Source organism: Mus caroli, chromosome 2 (assembly GCF_900094665.2).
Source record: "Mus caroli chromosome 2, CAROLI_EIJ_v1.1, whole genome shotgun sequence".
In the NCBI taxonomy this organism is placed as follows: domain Eukaryota; kingdom Metazoa; phylum Chordata; class Mammalia; order Rodentia; family Muridae; genus Mus; species Mus caroli.
The window spans coordinates 54846356-54866653 of NC_034571.1; the positions used below are offsets into that span (position 1 = coordinate 54846356).

Genomic DNA, 20298 nt, shown 5'->3' on the forward strand with positions numbered 1-20298 from the left:
CCTGGAACTCACTTTGTAGACCAGGCTGGCCTCGAACTCAGAAATCCGCCTGCCTCTGCCTCCCGAGTGCTGGGATTAAAGGCGTGTACCACCACGCCTGGCTTGTAATTAAGCATTAATTTCATTATTTTGAAGGAGCAAAAGAGCTAAATCTTAATCTCATGGGCAGAAACATAAAATAGCTGAATGCTTATCACTCCTGTAGCAACAATTAAAAATCAGGACCATATCTGATCACATTAAAAGATTTTTAACTATTAAAAAGTACAATAAAAAGAAGATCTGAATGTGTGATATCTTTATTGGGTCTTCTTTTCCTTCCTACAAATGCAAGTCCTCTTAAAGACTTTATCCTGTTCGTTCCCCCTTCCTACTTCCATAGCACCATGGTTTATAATCTCAGTGGGAGGGGACCGTATGCCAGGACAGGCTCCACAAGCAGGGATGGAATCTCGGTATTCCAGGGCCTCCCCATTACTGGACAGCCAGGCCACCAGAGGGCTTGACAGACTGCGACCCACTGTGGTTCTTTCCTCACACTCTCGCTTGCTCTTCGGAACCTCCGAGATGGTATGACTCTTCTCTGTGACTTGTTCTATATAATCCTATCTGCTCTTTACTATCTCCCCAAATATGTTTTTGAATATTATTATTCAATATCTATTTATATTATACCATGACTAGGATATAAAATTATGCAGGAAAAATTCATTTCTTAATTTTTACTATGTACAAAACAGTCAATGATCTCAGTACCTACTATAAGCAACAGAAAAACAGCTGTCTTTTAAAGGGCTAAACTAATCAAGCAAGAGCCATTCTTTAAATCATTAAAAATATAACATCTTCACTGAGGTTTATTTATTCACAGAAGCAAATCCAATATCTGTACTGCAACTTTTATCTTTTTACACAGCAAAAAAACTATTGTAAGGATTACCGGATGCTGCCAGGGCCATGTGGAAGCCCGTAGCTGTAATCCATCTTAAAATCTGAAGCTCTGACTCACAAGGGAATTACTTCTCTCATGCTGAGAGTGTTGTAGTGTGTGTGTGTCTGTTGTATGCGTGTCCACATGCATGTTCAACATTAACTTTTTCTCCATCACTTTCAAACATATGTTTTGAGAAAGGTTCTCTCACTGAACCTAAAACTCTACGATTTGCCTGGTGGCAAATGAACACCAGATGTGCCTGCCCTGACCTCCCCAGCACAGATTACAGCATGCCTTACCAGGCCTGTTTTTGTTAAATGTGTGCTGGAGATCACAGCTAAGGTTCTCACGATACTACACCATCTCCCAGTTCCACAATGGGAACGTTAAATTGATAACAGATAGGGACAGCATGCTGGCTCCTGTCACAGTCGACAACACAATTAAAAATGTAAATGACATTTCAAGTGAAGCTCATCCTGTATTACCAAGAGAGCAGGGCATGACACAAAACATGTCACAGAGGATCTAGGAACTCCCTGAATACAGAACGAGCTTATCTGAATATTAGGAAGTTCTAGTTTTAGAACAGTAATTTTTTTCTACATCGATATACCTAATGTTGATATATGCTCCCAAATCAATGTATCCTGATTAAAACCAAGTTTTCTTAAAGAAAATGTCCGCACACTTAGACAATTAAGGCAGTATTATTCCTTTGACTGAAGATGCTCAGACTGCATGCTGTGTGTGCAAATGTTATTTCACTTTTAGTTTTTGCTTTAACTGATGATAGGTAACCATGGATAACTTAGATAATGAAAATGTATGTACAGTGGCAATGTTAAGATTCCTAAATGATAAGCTGAATAGTTTTTAGCACAACTTTTCAACTCTATCAGGTGACACACAAGCGCCAATGTGTCAGTCATGAGGAATTATATTATAAAAGTCTTTGTTACCAAGCACTTTTGTTACTCTCAGTGAACAATAAGGTCTTTCCACCTCACTGGAAGCAAATAACGATACACAGACTGAACTAATTCCCTGAGCCTAAAGTGCCTGTGTGCAAAGTCTCCTATCACTGTGTAAAAGTCCAAAAGTCAACAGTAAACATAGCTGATATAAGAAACCAGTATGGGAAACATCTAATCTTTAAAAACGGAAACATCAAAACCCAATGAGAGCTCTCTATACAGACTGTTTTTCTGCATGCCAGAGCTGCTCTCGATCTTTCAATGCTGCACAGAGCTGCTGCTCCAGGTCTACATCTTTACACTGCCAACGTGATTTACATCACTGAGGAATCAGTCTCTGGTTTGTAATCTGCACAGCACTGCTCATCCTAGAAACTGGTGTTCATTCAGCTACATCCCATGGGTTTCTAGATCAGTAAGAAGGGAGCATATGAGTCAAAACAAACATAACTGAAATACTATCAATGGAATAATTCAATTATCAGTTAATACACTGAATTCTTACCCATTTCAATGTTTAAGTATTTGAAACTCAAAGTAAGGGAGATATAAATTTGAACTTTAATTAACAAACAACAAAAAGAATTCTTTAGTTCGTGTGGACAGAACATTTTTCCACAAATAATCTTCATTTCATTCTTGTATTCTCTTATTTGGAGCCACTGAAGCCTTATGTTTTAATATTTAGAAAGATGTATGGAATACAAGCAGATTCTAGTCATTCATTTATTTTCTTTCTTGAGACAGGAATTCATAATGTAGCACACACTAGCCTTGGACTCAGTATGTGGCTTAGACTGCCAATGTCCTGGAGCCTTTCTGCTTCAGAGTCTCAACTCAGGGATTACAACATGCATGACCAACCTAGCTTATTTTTATTTTCAAGTACTTATTCTGAGATTATTTTATAATCACAAAAACTGAAAAAGTAACAGCACGTCCCTATGTTCCTTTTCCATAGCCCCTCCTATCTTACATACAACTATAGATCAATCTTCAAAGCCAAGAAATTAACCTTAACTAGGCAAAAAATTATTGGCATTAATCCTAATCCTGTTTCCCATTACCACCATTCCTTGTCCCAAGAGTCAAGGATCCTTTATTACATTGAACTTTGTGCTTTTAGCTTTCTTCAGTCAGCTACAACTTTTGTCTTGTGCTTCAATGATGAATATAAACCAGAGACTGGGGTTCGTCTAATGCTTTGTAACAATCAGAAGAAGTTCTACCTCTCTGAGGATGACACTCAATGGCCCTCTCTCAGAGCAGGATACTCAAGGCCCATGTTTCTTTGCAGCACTGCTGATGTTAATTTTGTCACTAAGCTGCTGCCTGCCAGGATTCTCCACTGTGAAGTTAACTATTTCTCTTCAGTGTTTTTTTTTTTTTTTTTCCTTACCATAAAAACAAGTCAGTAAAATCATGGGTTGCTTTGGAAACAAAAGCTATTAATTTGTGCCACTTCAATCTAAGAGGTTAGAATAATTTCTTCTTTGTTACAAACATTTTTATTAAATCTACTGAAAGGAGTTAAAATGCTAATTTAAAACCCCACATATTTGATATACATTTAAAACATTCAAACACTGCTTTATTATTAAAAGGAAAAAATAACTGAGAATAATTTCAAAGAACGTTTTTTTCAATAAGCAAGAAAATGTTTCCCCACAATGAATAGAAACTATTATAACCAGCTTTCAAAACCACACAGAGCATACTGCTAGGGCTGCCCTCATAGCTTACTGCAGCCAGGTAGTTTAGAACAGACACTCCTGCTAGAGGCTTAAGTCAGCAAGCATGATGGCAGGGTCATGTGCCCTGGGCTACCTCTGGAGCACTAGGAAAGGATCTGCTCCATTGTCTCTGCTAGCCTCAGGCATTGTCCTTTGTCCTCACTGGACGTGCTGTGTAGGAGGGCACAGCCACTGCAGAGAGGGGGCTACTCACTGACTTCCTGTTAACTCACAGACAACTGTTAGAGCCCATCTCCAAGTAAGAGAACACACTGAAGCACTGCAATTTGGGCTCCACACATCTTTTTTCTTTGTAACAAGAAGATGCACTCTAACTCTAATACTGGGTTAGTTACCAATAATCACTTAACTGATTTGGACATTCTATTTTTCTTCAGTAACTTACTACTAAAGTCTCCAACAAAAACTACAAAGTTCTACTAGTAAAAGGTAAAATAACATTCCAGACATGCTTAGGTCCTTGAGTTCAACCTCCCATGAAATATTCCTCACATAAGAAAAGGTAGACAGAGACTAAGCAGACAGTTCAGAGAGTAACCGTACTTGCTGGGCAAGCCTGACGAGCTGAGTCAAATAACTAAAGCCCATGAAGCCAACAGAACAGGTGTGCATCTGCAATCCCAGCATGCCTCACCTGCTGTGCCCTGGGAGCCAGTGGAAATGAGTAGAAGGCGAGACCTGACGCCCAGCACGTATAAGGACATGTGGTAGCACACAATAAGGAAATGAATAATAATGTTTAAAATTAGAGAAAAGACAGCTGGACAATGGAAAGCCTTAAATCAAGACTCACAGGAGTCCTCAAAATTCGTACAGCAACTGCCGAGAAAAGTATTCCCACGTTAACCGTCAGTGTGATGGAGGCAGCGGAACCCTGCTTGTGTCTACTATACATCTAGGAAGACTGCTCGCATCCCTTACTGACCCTCTAGTGCTGGTAAACTTGAAACCTGGCTGTCTTTCAGTTATGTCTGAACTCGGTCTCAGGTTGGTTTTTAAACATTGCCTCTTCAGTATGTCAAATGGGTTTTTTTTTTTTTTATATTTACAAAAGAGCACTTTATTCATATGTATTAAACAATGTTAAACTAAAAAAGTTACACTCCATCTTGATGATAATGGACTAAACCTCAGAACCTTGTAAGCCTGCCCAGTTAAATATTGCCCTTTATAAAAGTTGCTTTGGTCATGGTGTCTGTTCACAGCAATGGAAACCCTAACTGAGATACCCCAGATGCGTACTCTCTAGGACACTGGTTTTATTTTGGGATAGGCCATAGCACCCGACACTCTGAAGTACTGTCTAATATGGCATCAGTGCACTGACGCTGACATGTCCTCCAATAGGCAGCACCTAAGCGTGTCACTTCTGTTATGCACTCCTTGGACTGTCAAGTAAAATATATGCATAATCTATAGACTCTGCCTTGTGTCAGCTGCTGAGTTGCCCCTGAGATTAAGCCTGGCAAATACAGCCTTGCCTAAGCAGTAAGAAAGAATAAAGGGTCACGGGAAGCAAGATACAGGGATTCTAAATAAAATATTAAGAGTATTCCTTTTATTATCTGAAAGTTGATGTTATAAATACTTCTAGTAAGTCTAAATATATACTCTGTATGAATTATGCTAAATATAAATTTAAAAATTTAATTTTAAAATTCAAATAATGCTAGCAGGATGACTTTTTTGGATGCTTTTGACCCTAAAACAGCACTGACCTCTCTCCTCTTTCTCCTCTTCACTGAACTAGGCAACAGACTGCTTATCACTTCAGTGAGGTCACTGATCAATTTGTACCAGACCTGGGGGTTAGTTACTGACCTTTGATTCAGCTTCATGAAGCCATTCAGTTCGTCAGTGCTGCTCGTGAACTTAACAAGTAGGACTCCCTGGATGGTGCCCAGGCTCTTACAGGTACTAGATGTATCTCAGGAATTTGCTGCAGATGATCTGATTCTGAATTACTGATTGATTGATTGATTGATTGATTGATTGATATCTCCTTCCCAGTTCTTCAAAATATCTGAGAAGAAAGGCCCTCTTTCTGCTACATCTGGGAGAGTTGCATCAAAAATATCCCTTTAGATTTTCTATTTCTTTAAAGCATAAGGCCCGGAGAGAAAGAAGAACCCAAACTGATGGAGACCTGAAAAGCCAAAACGTGGCTTAGAGGATTCATTGTCTTAGAATGCTGGAGGGAAGAAGGTGCAGGAATCAGCAGCTTCCATATTAAAAGGACAAGGCCCAAAGGACTAGCTAACAGCCCATGATGATCTGAGCACCTTACTGCTCCACAAGGTGCAGCCCCACTATGAGCTGCCCCACAATGCACTGCACCTCCGTCTGCAGCTCCTCACAACTAAGGAGTTCACATGGATGTTTTTGAGAGGTGACAGGCAGGCTGACAGCTGACAGGATGGCATTCTGCTGCTGCAGCTAGGACCTCTGAGGATGACAGAGCCACAGTGCCCCTGTGGCACGCCTGTAGGAGCCTTGAAGAGCACTGTACACTGTGCTCCCGGAGCTGCAATGTTTACCTCCCTTTTGCCTTTGTAAAATGCCACATCCTCCTCCACAGGGCACACTGAGCATGTGTTTCTGATTAGGGACAAATGAAACAGGGATGTCTTGAGTGCCTTGAGTCTTTAGTAATGAGGGAAGCCTTTTACAGCTTCTGCAAGTGACCAGAAAGCGAGGAATGAATCTGCTTTAAAAGAAAGAAAACAAGGAAACCACCCCCCACCCCCACCCCCCCAAAAAAACCGTATGTGGTTGGTCAATTCATTTCTCTATAATCCCTTGCACTTTTGCTGCTTACTTTTCATCTCAAATTTACAAAGTCATTTGAAATTACCAAAACAGTACCACAGCACAGCACAGCACAGCAAATGTGTAGCTCCTCCCCCACTGAAATGTTTGATTTCCATGCTTATGTTGCATCTTTAGAAACCCGAGGCTTTTCCGGATATCTGCTTCTCCTGGCCCATAATTCAAGCTGAGATGGTCAGTACAATGAAACCAAAGTAAGAGAACACTGCTCTGCTCCTTTCTTAGACCTTTCGTGCTGCACATCAAATCTGCATCCATCACTCCATGGTTAACCTGCCTGTCAGATCCACAACACTGACAGCTCTGTGATCCTTCATGATTCCACTTAGCCACGTAACAAGTTTTACAGTTTTGCCTGTGAGCCTAGCCTTGAACAGCTGAGCCATGGCTCCAGCCCTAGCAATGGCACACAGTTTTATCCGCACAGAAGCCTGAGGGTGGATGTGAAGCAGTCCTACCATGAACCTGGTATTTAGTGTCTTCTAGGCGTTCTTCACACTCAAGGGTATCTGCCAGGACATCCTATGCATCCTTATCCTGGACTGTAAGAGATGGTGGAAAGAGCCAGAAAATTACTAATCATCTAATTTTCAAATCCTATTCCTGCAAATTTTCACTCTCCTTCTCCTTCCTTCAATGATAGTTCCCTTATGCATTGGTTTTTTTGTCAGGTTTTAACCGAACACACTCTGTAGAAGAAAACAGATATAGTCCTTGCTCTTTAGACATAGGAAAAGGATGAATAAAACAAAATCAAATGTATAATTAGACATTGTGAAGAGTGCTGTGGAGGAAATGGATAGGTTCAGGGGTAGATAATAGGAGAGCAATGACCTAGCCATTATGATCAGTGGAGTCATCTATAATTAAGGTCAGTGCTAGTCAACATTCTTCAGAGATGTGGGACCTGAAGGAATCACTGATTATGAAGAATCAGCAAATATAATGATGGTGGCCCACCAGGAAAGCTACTGATAGAAATGCTAGAGCTGGAGAGTTGGCGGTAAGCGCGCGCTCTCTCTCTCTCTCTCTGTCGCTCTTTCGGAACTGAATAATGCTCACCAACACTAGGGAGGGCACTGTGCTCTTCTCAACCCATAGATTCAAATGCTAAGACTAATTTATGGACACATTCAAAAATACTGTTTACTTCAAGACCTCCTGCATCCCCAGCCAAGTGGACACAAAGTTAACCTCCACACCCAAGAGCAAGAATGAGAATCAGACAGACATAGGAAGAATTTTCAGACAAAATGGAGGGCATACTTCAGATACTGATCTAGAAAAGAAAGCTTTATACTTGAAGAAGTCAACGGTCAGGAGGCTGAAATATAATAGATCAGAAGGAACAGAGCACCAGACAAGGAAGAAGAAAGAGGGAAGGTTGGTAAAGGGCGGTGTGTGGCCTCATGGATTACACAGGTTGAAATATTCAAAACATCTCATTCGACCTGGCTATGTGAAAGGCTAATCTGATGACTCCCAGGTCTCAAAAGCTCTTGGGAAAGATGTCTCGGGAGAAGGAGCTGTGTTTGCACACTAATGTGCAGCTTCTTTCCAGGCTTTTGGATCTACACCCTCTGATGTCTCCATCGCATGGACATGCCATGTCTGGAGTGTGGGACCTCAGGTTAAAATACAAATTGAGAAGGTCTTTTCTTTTGAGGTAACAACTTTGGAAGAGGGTTGAAACAGCCACAGTAATCCTACACAAAATGGCAATTGTTTCTAATTTATAAAAAAGGAAAAAGAAAAAGACTGGCCAGGCCTGGTAGTCACTCCTCTAATCCTAGCACTTGGAACTAGAAGTGGAAAGATTCTGAGTTCAAGGAAAGATTCTAAGTCCACTACACAGCAGGTCTCAAGGCCACCCTGTAATAAATGAAAACCAACTTGGGGCTGGGGATCCAGCTCCATCAGTAAAGTGCTTACATGAAGACCTAGTGCCTATGTAAAAAGCTAGGTGTAGGGCTGGGTGCCTGGGAAGGGAGAGGAAGATTGACCCCAGGCGGCTGGCTGACCAGCCAGCTCAATCAACATTGCAAGGCCCAGGTCCTAGTGAGAAAGCATCCTGCCTCAAATGACAAAGTAGAAAGGAATGTCACCTAGGGAGACTCCCAACTTTTCACTTGTAAGGTTCACGCGCGCGCGCGCACACACACACACACACACACACCACACACACCACACACACAACCAATCTGAAGATTCTGAAAATCATCTGAAGTGAGATCAAAGCCAACGGAGAGCATCTGTAAAAGCAAGAATGTGCACTGGAGGCTTCCCATCCAATACTGCTGCATATGTCTCCCAGCCTAGTGCTACAGAAAACAGGGGAACCAGACAACAGCCAGCCTAGCTATATGGCATCGAAGATAGAATTCATAGTTAATAAACACTTAAAAATCAGATGGGGTAAAAAGAAAAATACTAGTGATTAATAACCACAAACAGAACAAAACCCAACCAAATTTAGAGTCTGAGGGATCCAAATGCCTAACTGTCAGTAAGCTACACAAACAGAAGAGGAGCTGGCAGAGAACATACAGAAACCAACTCTTGAAAATCAAAGTCATAGCCAGCAGCTCTGTTGACGGGATCCTGCTTTGTTATATATGCTGCTAAGGTTGGCTCCGGAAGAGAGTAGCGTCTGACAGGCCATACCACAGAGTCCAAAGCAGGAAGAGCAGCTGACATCCACGGGTAATCGTAAAGCAAGGAGTGCACAGACAAGATGCTCATTCCGTGGCTCTAAACACTTTCAAATGCACAGAGAGCGACAGGAGCTTCTCTAAAAATACCAGCAGCAGGTGTGGCATCAATAGTTTCTGATCACTATAAGCGGGTAACGATTTTTAAAATGCCCATGTTAAATTGCTCACTTCTATAAAAACCTGACAGTTAAAGGGGAATAATCAAAGAATAAGAAAATAACAATATTTTAAAATGCACAGCTTGCAGTAATGGTCATACTATAAACGATAATGTATAGCATTAAATACATATTTAACAGGACAGAGGTCCAAAATAAATGATTAATTCTTTTACTTTAAAAAAACGGTGAAAGCAGGCAGTAGTGGTGCATGCCTTAAATCTTAGCATTTGGGAGGCAGAAGCAGGCAGGTCTCTTGAGTTTGAGGCTGGTCTGGTCTACCGAGTTCCCGGACAGCCAGGACGACACAGAGAAACCCTATGTCAAAATCAAAACAACAATGACAAAAACAGAACAAAACAAACACAATGGCAGGAGAAAAGAAAAGGAAATCATACCAATAAAGACAAATAATAAAGATAAGAGATTACTGAAACAGACAAAAAGAAGGCGTAAGAAAATTCAATCAGATTCACAGCTCATTCATTAAAAAAAAAAAAAAAAAAAAAAAAACCACTGAAATCAGCTAAGCTCTACAAAAGGCACACATTCTGGATGTTAACAATGAAACAGTACAAACAGGGCTCATGAATTCATCAACACATAAATCCCTTCAAAGACACCAATCAAACCTCACTTAAATGAAAAGATAGATAACCCGTGTTGTTTGCATCTGTTCTCCTAGGGATGAAACCAGGACATCCAGAAAGCAGGAGCAGGACGAACCCAAGAGCCATGACTGCTGTACAGAGTAAAGCTGTGACTTAGCATCTGATGATAAAAGTTTACAACACACACACACACACACACACACACACACACACACACACACACCCCTACCTCAAGGCTTACAAGACTTCACTGCTCAATTATTGCAAACATTTAGAAAAGTAAACACAACTATATCCTCTTCCAAAACACAGTAAGGATGAGGACTCAGCCAAATAATTTGCAACAGAGAATGACAGGGGAAAAAAAAAATGAACCAGTAATCCTGGTAGTTTGCCTAATAGAACTTCAACAATGTTTTAAGAAAACAATACAGCATAATTAATTGGAATTTGATCCCTGAAGGCTACAAAGGTTTATCATATAAAAAAATTAGTCAATTACTTCACCTTATTAGCAAGATAGAAATCAAAGGCTGTGTCAGCATTTCAATAGACGTAACCATGTGACAAAATCAATACTAAATTAAATAAAACCTCAAAAGTCAATGATGTTTGTTATTATCAGTTCTATTCAATTTTGTGCCAAACAGCAAAAGCTCATGACGCAAAGTAAAGAAACAAACATTACACAGGTTGGAAGGCAAGACAGCGCTAGCACGAATCCAGATGTATTAAGAAAAGATAGGAGTGACAAGTGCGTACATGGAATGCGCTCAATCTCACCATTCTCCAGAGATGTACATACTAAAGCCAGCACCAAGTGACCCACAGCTGGAATGACAGCACGCATGTGACTTATATGGGCTGAGCATATACTTCTTTGTATATCTCAAGTGTATATGTAATAATTAAACCCATGAGTGTGAATGAGATATAAGGCGACACATGAGAAGGGTAGGAGGGAGGAAAGGGAAGACAATGGAATTCTATCTAATTTCAAAAAAACAAAAGAATTAAAAACCAAAACCAAAGCCAGATAGATGTCATAATTAATACACCAGCTGGAATGGCACACTAAGCACCCTGACTATGGGGGGTCAACTCTTACACAGTGCTTGTAGAGGATAAATGTTACAGCCACTTTAGAAAGACACTTGCCAAATTTCAAAGTAGGCATATACTTAGAATATTCTCTAGCACTCCCCAACCTAGGTTTTTACCCAAGAGAAATAAAACCATGTGCAAACACAAGGGCTTGTAACTGGAACACTCGTGATTGCCTCAAGCTAAAACACTGCCACGCCTGTCACAGGTGAATGATTACACAAGTTCTGGCATGGTCATAAAACAAAGTAGTACTAGTAAGATAAAAGAGTGAGCTGCTATATAAATAATCATATAAACGTTTTAAAAGAATTATGAAAGACACAAGCCACAAAAGCATACATGACTTCATTTACATAAAAGTCCAGAAACAGTAAACAGTAGCAGAAAGCAGGGCCCCGCCCGCCAGGGTGGAGATGGAAGATCAAACACTGAAGGGAGGGTCTAACCTGGGGCTGCATGAGAACACACAGGCTTTCTCTTTGGGCTGACTCACAGTTTCATTCATTTCAAAGCCCAAAGATGAACTGCAGAGGATAAACTAAATTTGTCTGCTTATCATGTTCCAGTGTTAATAGACTGTAAGGTCTCAGAATTCTGCTTTTTAACACAGTGAGAAAACTAACACAGAGCAAGAATTTACAGTCCTAAATGTCCAAATCATCTCTGAACACTCTAAAGTCCTTGTAGAGTTTTATAAAAATTAATTCTTTAAAGTTCTTCTGTACAATGTATTTTGGCTATATTAACTTCCCGCCAGCAATTTGTCCCAGATCCACCCAACTCCCTAGCTGTCCACATAGTTTAAAACCCAACTGTAAACAAATACTTGAGGTTATTACTGCAGGTAAACTATACCTAAGAAAGCAACAGAAGTGAGAGGTCTTGTTTAACTGCCTTCATGGCTAGTGAGAGGACTAAATTGCACAGTGACTAAGCAAGGAGGCGACAGTCAGGAGGAACTGCACAGACACAGGAGGGAGGTCTTGGTGCCATGTACTGAAGTGACAGAGGGCCAGGAAGAAGATACCACCTGGAACTTTATTGTGAAGGTAGAACCACTGGGGTTAATATGTGGGCGTGGAGGAAAGTCACTGGACTTCCGGAGAAACTGTGGTTCTTCTGTGTAAATGAATGGGGAAGAATGTAAGAGAAACTGGTTTGGTAGAAAATGAAAACTGTTAGTTTGAGTTTGCTGCAGTTGAAATGTGTGTATATAAAGCATTTGTACAAAATGTACAGTTAGGATCTGAAAATGTTCCGACAGTTTTCATTCAGGTACACTTAAACAAAGAGCCTAGAGATAAAAGACCTCAGACCCAAGACCTAAAAAAATTCAGTAAAGAAACTAAACCCAAATCAAAAGAAAACAAATAAAAACTGAAGAAGCTGGAGAAATAGCAAAAAACTAAGAGTGATGTTATGAAGCCCAAGCAAAGATTGGTCAGTGGTCAGCTGCTAGAAGATCAAGGAAGGAAGATCTGTGCTGGGAGTCTGTGCTGGGACCTGGACCACACGGAAGGCTAGGGAACAGAACACAGAGCGCTGTCTCTCTGAGAAAACAGGATGCAGGAACTTTAGCAGAAAATAAAGTAAGGGCCAAGTAGTGGCCAGGAAAAGACGGGCTGGGAAGATACTGGTTATTAAGTATGTGATGTAGGAGGCCTTTACACTCATGGACATGATCAGAGATGACACTGCAGACAAAGATGAAGTTCTTGAGAAGCCCTCAATAATCTTTGTACAGGAAACCACAAGTATTTGTCTCCTAGAAGACTGAAAAAGCTGTGTCTTTGAGTTCGGCACTTACTGCATTTCATTTCTTACACAACGAGCACAAGGGAAATGTCTAAGTACATGTAGGCTTGCTTCTCTTCTCCCTCCCTCTCACTTCCTCCGCTCCTCTTCCGCCTCACCTTTCTTCTCATTTCCGCACTGGGATTGAACTCTAAGTGAGTACTCCACCCATGAAATACATTATTGGGCCTTTCTAATTCTGACAGTTGTCAAGATGTCTGGGCTGTCCTCCTTGAACTTACTATGCACCACAAGCAAGCCTCCTGTTTGTAATCTTTTTGTCTCAAACTCCTGGCCCAGGCAATTATTTATTTAGGAAAGGGCTGGAGGAACAGTTAGAGTCAACTGGACTGCAGATAAGGTGGGACAATCATGAGACTAGCAGTTGTGAAAGTGGCTTGAATTGAATCAGAGGTAAATTCCTTAACAAGTCAATTGGGCAGCAATATTCTGAAGTCAGTCATGGGAACCAGGAGCTGGTTACTCAATAGTTTTCAAAGTACCTGATTGATTATTTTGATTAAATCTCAGTCTACTTTGACTGTTCTTAGTGATTTGTGTTATCTTTATCAGACTTGACACATATTATAACCAAAGCTCAACAGGTGAGAAGTCTAAAACCCCAAGCCTGTGTTCAGTCAGTCTCACTGGCCTGATACCTAACAAGTATACTTTTCTAAGTAGTAGAAATAAAAAGGTTGGTGTTCCGTCCAAACTCATATGTCAAAACCACAATGAGACATCGAACTGTCGTGAGGTAGGGACTCGGGAACAAAGTTGGGAGAGCTGACTCCTCATTAATAAACTAGTGCTTTTAAAAAAAGTGTTCTGCAGCTATTGACCCCCAAATTCTAATGTTCACAGGACTCAAGAAACAAAGGGAATTTACAGGGTTCAAGGTTCTCCTGAGACTTAAGGATTCATAAAACTCCTCGGGAAGATAATGAAAGCAGCCATGTTTGGGAGGATAGACTCTTCAGCGCTCGGAGCTGCCAACAAGTTGTGCACAAAGGATGCAGCTTTCAAGAATTACCATCATACTAGTGTGGGACTTTGATGATGCAGGAGCTACTGATCAGCCATGTTCCTATGGTAACGCTTCACCCACACTCCTACCAGCAACTCAAATATGTCCCGTTGGGCTAAAGATGGGTGGCACTGTTTTTTTTTTCTTTTATTAAGGCATTTTTATTAGATATTTTCTTCATTTACATTTCAAAAGCTATCCTCAAAACCTCCCCCAGCCCTGCTCCCCAACCAACTCCCACTTCCTGGCCCTGGCGTTCCCTGTAATGGGGCATATGATCTTCGAAATACCAAGGGCCTCTCCTCCCATTGATGGCCGACTAGGCCATCCTCTGCTACATATGCAGCTAGAGACACGAGCTCTGGGTGGTACTGATTAGATCATATTGTTGTTCCTCCTATAAGGTTGCAGACCCCTTTAGCTCCTTGGGTACTTTCTCTAGCTCCTCCATTGGGGGCCCTGTGATCCCTCCAATAGCTGACTGGGAGCATCCACTTCTGTAGTTGCCAGGCATTGGTATAGCCTCACAAGAGACAGCTATGTCAGGGTGAAAGGTCGAGAACTACAACCTTCTTACTTTTCTTGAGGGCCTGAACCTTATTCCACTGGAAAAGCTATACTGACTTGCTTTTGATTTTTTTCTACTTTGAGGAAGGACACATGAAGAATGTGAAAATCTCTAAGTAAAAAGCTTTCAATGCTGTCGGTTAGATACACTTTGCTCCCTAAAATTCCATGTGTTGAAAGTTCAGTACTCAATATGTTAAAAAGAGGCGCATCTCTTAAGATGTAGGAACTAACAGAAACTATTAGGTCACCATCAGAAGTGATTAACTAGTTCTCCAGAACAGGTTAGATTTTGTGGACTGTGATAACAATGCCATACCGTGTTTGGTACATTCTCCAAATGACTATTTCCTTGTCTACTTCCCTTCCATGTTTGTTGTAAGTGAGGGGGCATTCACCAGATAGTACCATAATGTTTAGAATATTAATCATTAGAATGAAATGTCATGTAAGTCTCTTTGCATGGAAAATACTTGATAAAATATTGAGCCAGTATCATGTAATAGTAACCCCGGAACAGACTTAGACACTTACCAGACACTGAGTCAGGTGATACCTTGATCTTGGACTTCCCAGCTTCAAGTACTGTAAACACAAATTTTTAATGCATATAAATTACCAACTATGTGGTGTTTTGTTATAGTAGCCAGATTAGGCTAAGCCAAGAAGTGAGTCAAATCTTAAATATATATGCTTAGCCTTGAATGCAAAGCAGGACTTCCTCAGCAAGACACAGAAGCAACCAGAAGTGAGACCACTAAGATTGACTTCATCCAAGCTGGACGTTTTATTATCAAAAGATAATGTATAAGGAACAAAACCACGTACATATCAGACGGTGAAGAGGTGTCTCCACACGTGTAATTTAAAGGCATTTCATATCTAAAATAATGCACAAATACTCAAGGAAAAAAATTGACTCATTAGAAATACGATCCAAAGCCCTACGCAGGCATTAAAAAAAGAAACCGAGAAGCTAAAAGTCTTACAAAAAACTGAAAAAGCACCTCAATTAAGCATTGATTCACTGACCAAAAAATACCTCCAGCTCTGACGATCCCAGGTGCTGGACATGAGGACTGTAAAACACAGCTGTCAGGAAAAGTGATCCTACAGGCGTTAGAACATGCTTAAATGTATCTGTTTCTATACATAGTGATGTCCTTAACAGCATTATTTATAATGCTCAAAACTGGAAATATTGACATTTTCTACCAATAACAACACAGAATATAAATATATAGACCACTGGCGAATAATAAACATAAAGATAACCTAGTCCTGTATCCTTACAAATACATCTCCTCTTCACACCTCTCATTACATCGCCTTTCAGTAAACACGCCGGGTCATGTTAGGGCTTCTCTTTCTCTATATGCCTCCACATGGTCTTTCTATCTCAGATGAATCTGTTACCCACTGTCTCTGGAGCCTTGTTTCCTGCCACACTTCCAGTCCTCCTCAACCTGGGCCCACATCATTTTACATGTGAATAAATGTATCTATCTACAAATGTTAATATAAATGTAAGACCCTCTTCACCTCTGGTTGCATTCTTCATACAAACTGTCACACCCTGCCAGAAGTGTCACCTGAGATTACTGTCGCTATACCAAACCATTCTAATTGGATAAAGGATAAGAAAAAATAATGGTTACAATTTACCAGGCATCAACTGTAGGTCAGTCATTACTTCATTTATCATAATACTTAAACCAGCTGCTACTCCTTGTCCTTACAAATGAAACAAGTGAACCTTACGAAAAGTAATTCACAAAGCTAAAAAGTGGACAAGCCAAGGTTTAATCTCCCAGTCTTTGACTGCAAAGTCCTTGCCTTTAATCATTTCATTATTCTGCATAAACTCTTGTGCATGCATATTAGGTTCTAAGTATTCTGTCATGGCCTGCTCCTAGCATGGCCTCCTTCTTGTCCTCTATAAAGCCATAGCACATATGCCCATGCCAGCTTTCCTTCCTTTCTTCCTAATAGAAGGCCCATAATATGGTCTGTTAAAACCCACACTTCCTGTCCTTCCTTGAAGCCAAGGCTATCACTCACACAATTCTGGAGAGATGAAGTGAAAATCTCTAGGTGGGGCTTCTGGGAAAAGCATTCACTCTCTTGGCCTGCAACCCTGACTTACCTCACTCCCCTGGCCTCGGCTGAAGAGCTGTTCTGTCTAGAGAGGACATTCCTCATGAAGCTGTGAGGTACATATGTGAGAATAGCAGCCTCACACTTCCCGAGGCAGATTTAATCAGGAGCCTCAGGATCTGAGGTTACTCCCACTGCCTATCTATGTGTGATGTGTTTCCCATGCTTTGCCGTCATAGTTAAACATTCCTACCTAACCTACGTGTGTGTGTGTGTGTATGTGTGTGTGTGTAACACAACACTGAGAACTAATCAACCTAACAATTTCCTCATATGCACCATCTTGGCTCACACTTGTAGGGACTGAGATAATGATGTAAATATTCATTTAAAGAAAAGCATGCCTAGTATATCCTTAACCACAAAAGTCTTAGTTTATCAGCTTTACAGATTCGGCTTATTGATTTTAGCATTTGTTTGAAGGGATTGACCTGAAAAATGTACAAAAAGAAAAAGCAGTAGACTATAGTACAGATTGACTATGATTTAAATTACTTAATGTTCTATCTCTGTATTAGGTCAAACAGTCAAAATTCTCAAACAAATGTACTCTGTAAGGTTGGTGTGCGCAATTATATTAAATGTCATTCTCTCAACTTTTCCTTGGAGTCAGTATGTAGGTAGGTACCTGAGTGTCTGTGGGCTTGGTTATGGTGTGCAGCAGCTGCTGTTCTACACAAAGGCTCTAATGGCATGGATCTGCCTTGCTCAGGGCAGAGCAAAGGTTGTTCAGGATTGTTCTGTTCCTGGCAAACAAATGTCTTTATAAGCACTGGAGTGAGTGAGTGAGTGAGTGAGTGGGTGAGTGAGTGAGTGAGTGGGTGGGTGAGTGCGTGAGTGGGTGGGTACTCCTCTTGGCTTGCCTCTTACTCACTGCAGTCTTTGCTCCATATTCATGGCTTGCTAGATGTGATGGCTCATACCAGGAAACCCAGCACTTAGACCAAGGGCAAAGAGGCTCGGCTGTATCTGCAACACCAGGCTAACATCATTAGACACTGTTTAAGCAAAGCTGTCTTCCTTCAGTGAAGAGCTTTTTATTTTTTTAGAGCCTCTCTTTTAATACATTAGTTAATTGATTTTATTTAACATACCCAATTATTTCGGTGAGCACTGTCTAAATTATTTTTTAGGAAAAGATGGAGTTTTGGAGGGGTTTTTTGTTTGTTTAGTTCTTTGTTTTGGTTTTTCAAAACAGGATTTCTCTGTGTGTGGCCTTCCCTGTTCTGGAACTCACTCTGTAGACCATGCTGGCCTTGAACTCAAGTGGTTTATGTAGAAGAAAAAAAAAGTTCCTTCATGAGAAGAAATAATATTATAAAATTGTATTTTATAATACAATTGTAATATTATTCATAAAACCAATAAAACCCACATATGTCAATAGTCCTAACTGTTCTCATGGCAATGATACTTTTTGTCCCAATTATGGCAATCAAAGTGAAGGTTCCCCTGGTTTTAAACACCTCAAAATGTTATCGATCCAAGTCCCAGGAAGGCAAGGCCTTGGCTCTCTTGACCTGAGCTACTTTTCAGGACTGGACTTAAAATGAACAAGTTTAGGTGATTTAGAAAAAACAGAACAAAGCCCCCTGCATATCCTTAAAGAGGACACCTATCCGACTCACGATAAAAGCGGTGTTCTCAAGCAAGGTGCTCTTGACTGTCTCACAACCCTGCTCCACATCATCGAGCCACAGAGCTGATGTGGACAGAGGGAAGCCATGCTAGCCTGCTCCTGTCGTTTACTGTGCCTCTGATCCAGGATCTCACCTGCTCTGTTGGGATTCATCATAGCAACAGCCTCAGCTATGAGTGAGTGTAACTTCAGAGCTAGGGAAGGGATCGATTCAACAGAAAATAGCTATTTGCTTAGTGTCTGAAAGCAAACTCAATGTATATCCTTTAGTGCATAAAGGAATTTGTATAAGCACCACCAGTGACTAAGATGACAAAGAAATAAACTTTAGGATAACGTTTGAAACAGCAGGATGCTATCAAAGAACCCATGAAAGAATTCTTGAGGTTTTCTATTTTAAAGATGAAAGTTCTGTTTTTATTGTTCTCTATAGATCAAAAACATGAGATCAAACTGTTCTAAGATCCAGGGTGAAACTCGTTGTCACTCACACCATGACTTTAAATAAAAAGAATGATCAGATTAACACATGGGCCAATGCAGCAAATCAAGTAAGAAGACAAGAAAGCAGATTAGACTGAATTATATAGAACGGGATCTTCTAAAGCATCTTTGGGTTGGAAGACAACACACAGCCAGCCTGTCTACACCTGTGTATACCTGGACTTTGCCAAGTACAGTTGAACCAAAGGCTTCACCACTTATATATAGCCCTCAGCCCACACCGCTTCACTTTAAATAGGAAGTACAGTGTTACAAATGTTAAAAGCAAAGACTTTATCACCAGCACCAAGGGCTTCCCTTTTCCATGGCCCTGGGACTCTTAATCATGAAACTAAGACTAAACTCTCAGGGAAGAGTTACGGATGTGGAGAACAGGAGTAATCAGGACTCTGCCAGAGGAAAATCTAAATGAAGCAGAAAGAGCACACATTCACCCCAGCAATTATCCAACATGTCAGAAGGACAATATGCTACTTAGAGCCCAGTGTTATATGTACATACAAAATCCTGAAAGAACAGGTCTCTAAAGGCAAGCTTAAAGGATACTAACCACATGGGCTGGCTGTAGAACTAAGTGAAGCAGCTCCCGTGGAAAGGCTGCTCTTTGAAACTGCTGAAGCCACGGAAGGAGCAGAAGATGATGTTGGTGTAGTGGAGGAGGCTGGTGAGGATGGCAACAGTTCTCCAGACTCCATATCTATGACAGAAGAAAAAGATTGGATTAGGCCTAATTACTCAAAAGAATTAGACAGGTTTATACATTTTACCTATTTTTAAAAAGTCTAATATTGGGCTGGAGAGATGGCTTAGCAGTTAAGAGCACTGACTGCTCTTCCAGAGGTCCTGAGTTCAAATCCCAGCAACCACATGGTGGCTCACAACCATCCTAACAAGATCTGACATCCTCTTCTGGAGTGTCTGAAGACAGCTACAGTGTTCTTACATAAAATAAATCTTAAAAAAAGTCTAATATCAATTAGAAATAAAAGGTGAAACATGAACAAAATACTCCTAAGGCTTGAAATACTCCTGTCCAAACTCTCAGACTTAAGTCCTCAGTGTGAGAGGAGGAGGTGGGGTCTAGAAGACTCTAAGTCTTTGATGCCTTTCTCATAGAACAGGGCAGGAATGAGCAAATAATCTTATTCTTATAAAAATACATCTCCCCCTTTTTTTGGTGTAGCAGGTAGCCATCCAGGGAGGCCAACTCACGTGGTTAGCTGCTCAGATTTTCTATTTCTTGGACTTCAGAACTCTCAGCTTTATAAATCATTCAGTCCTAGGTGTTGCAGCAACAGAACGCAAACTAAGACGACCATTTAGGAACCAGGTTTAATTTTGTTTTTGAGACAGGGCTGTGCTCAAGCTGGTTTTAAACTCCCCTCCCACCCCAGTCTCATAGCTGGGGCTACAGGCATGCATGTGTCCCTGCAACTCAGCTTGGAGCAAACTGAATTCTAGGGGCACCACATCCATTAATCAATCTCATTTTGTGCATCTATAAAATGGCCTAGATTCATGCAAGT

The 20298-nt window shown here is 40.8% G+C and overlaps 1 protein-coding gene across 18 annotated transcripts in view; it reads right to left on the reverse strand.

Moving 5' to 3' along the window:
* Positions 1-20298, reverse strand: part of Baz2b (bromodomain adjacent to zinc finger domain 2B) — a 269374-nt gene that overhangs the window by 89053 nt on the left and 160023 nt on the right. For 14 of the 18 annotated variants that reach the window (XM_029471676.1, XM_029471677.1, XM_029471662.1 and 11 more), the window contains 2 exons: positions 19323-19469; positions 15007-15057 (listed from right to left, as the gene is read on the reverse strand). In XM_029471676.1, the coding sequence (XP_029327536.1) occupies positions 15007-15057; positions 19323-19467 (196 nt within the window). In that variant the 5' untranslated portion in view covers positions 19468-19469. Of the gene's footprint in view, positions 1-15006; positions 15058-19322; positions 19470-19984; positions 20063-20298 lie in introns of those variants that run through there. The other 4 variants (XM_029471681.1, XM_029471670.1, XM_029471656.1 and 1 more) reach the window with 2 other exon arrangements.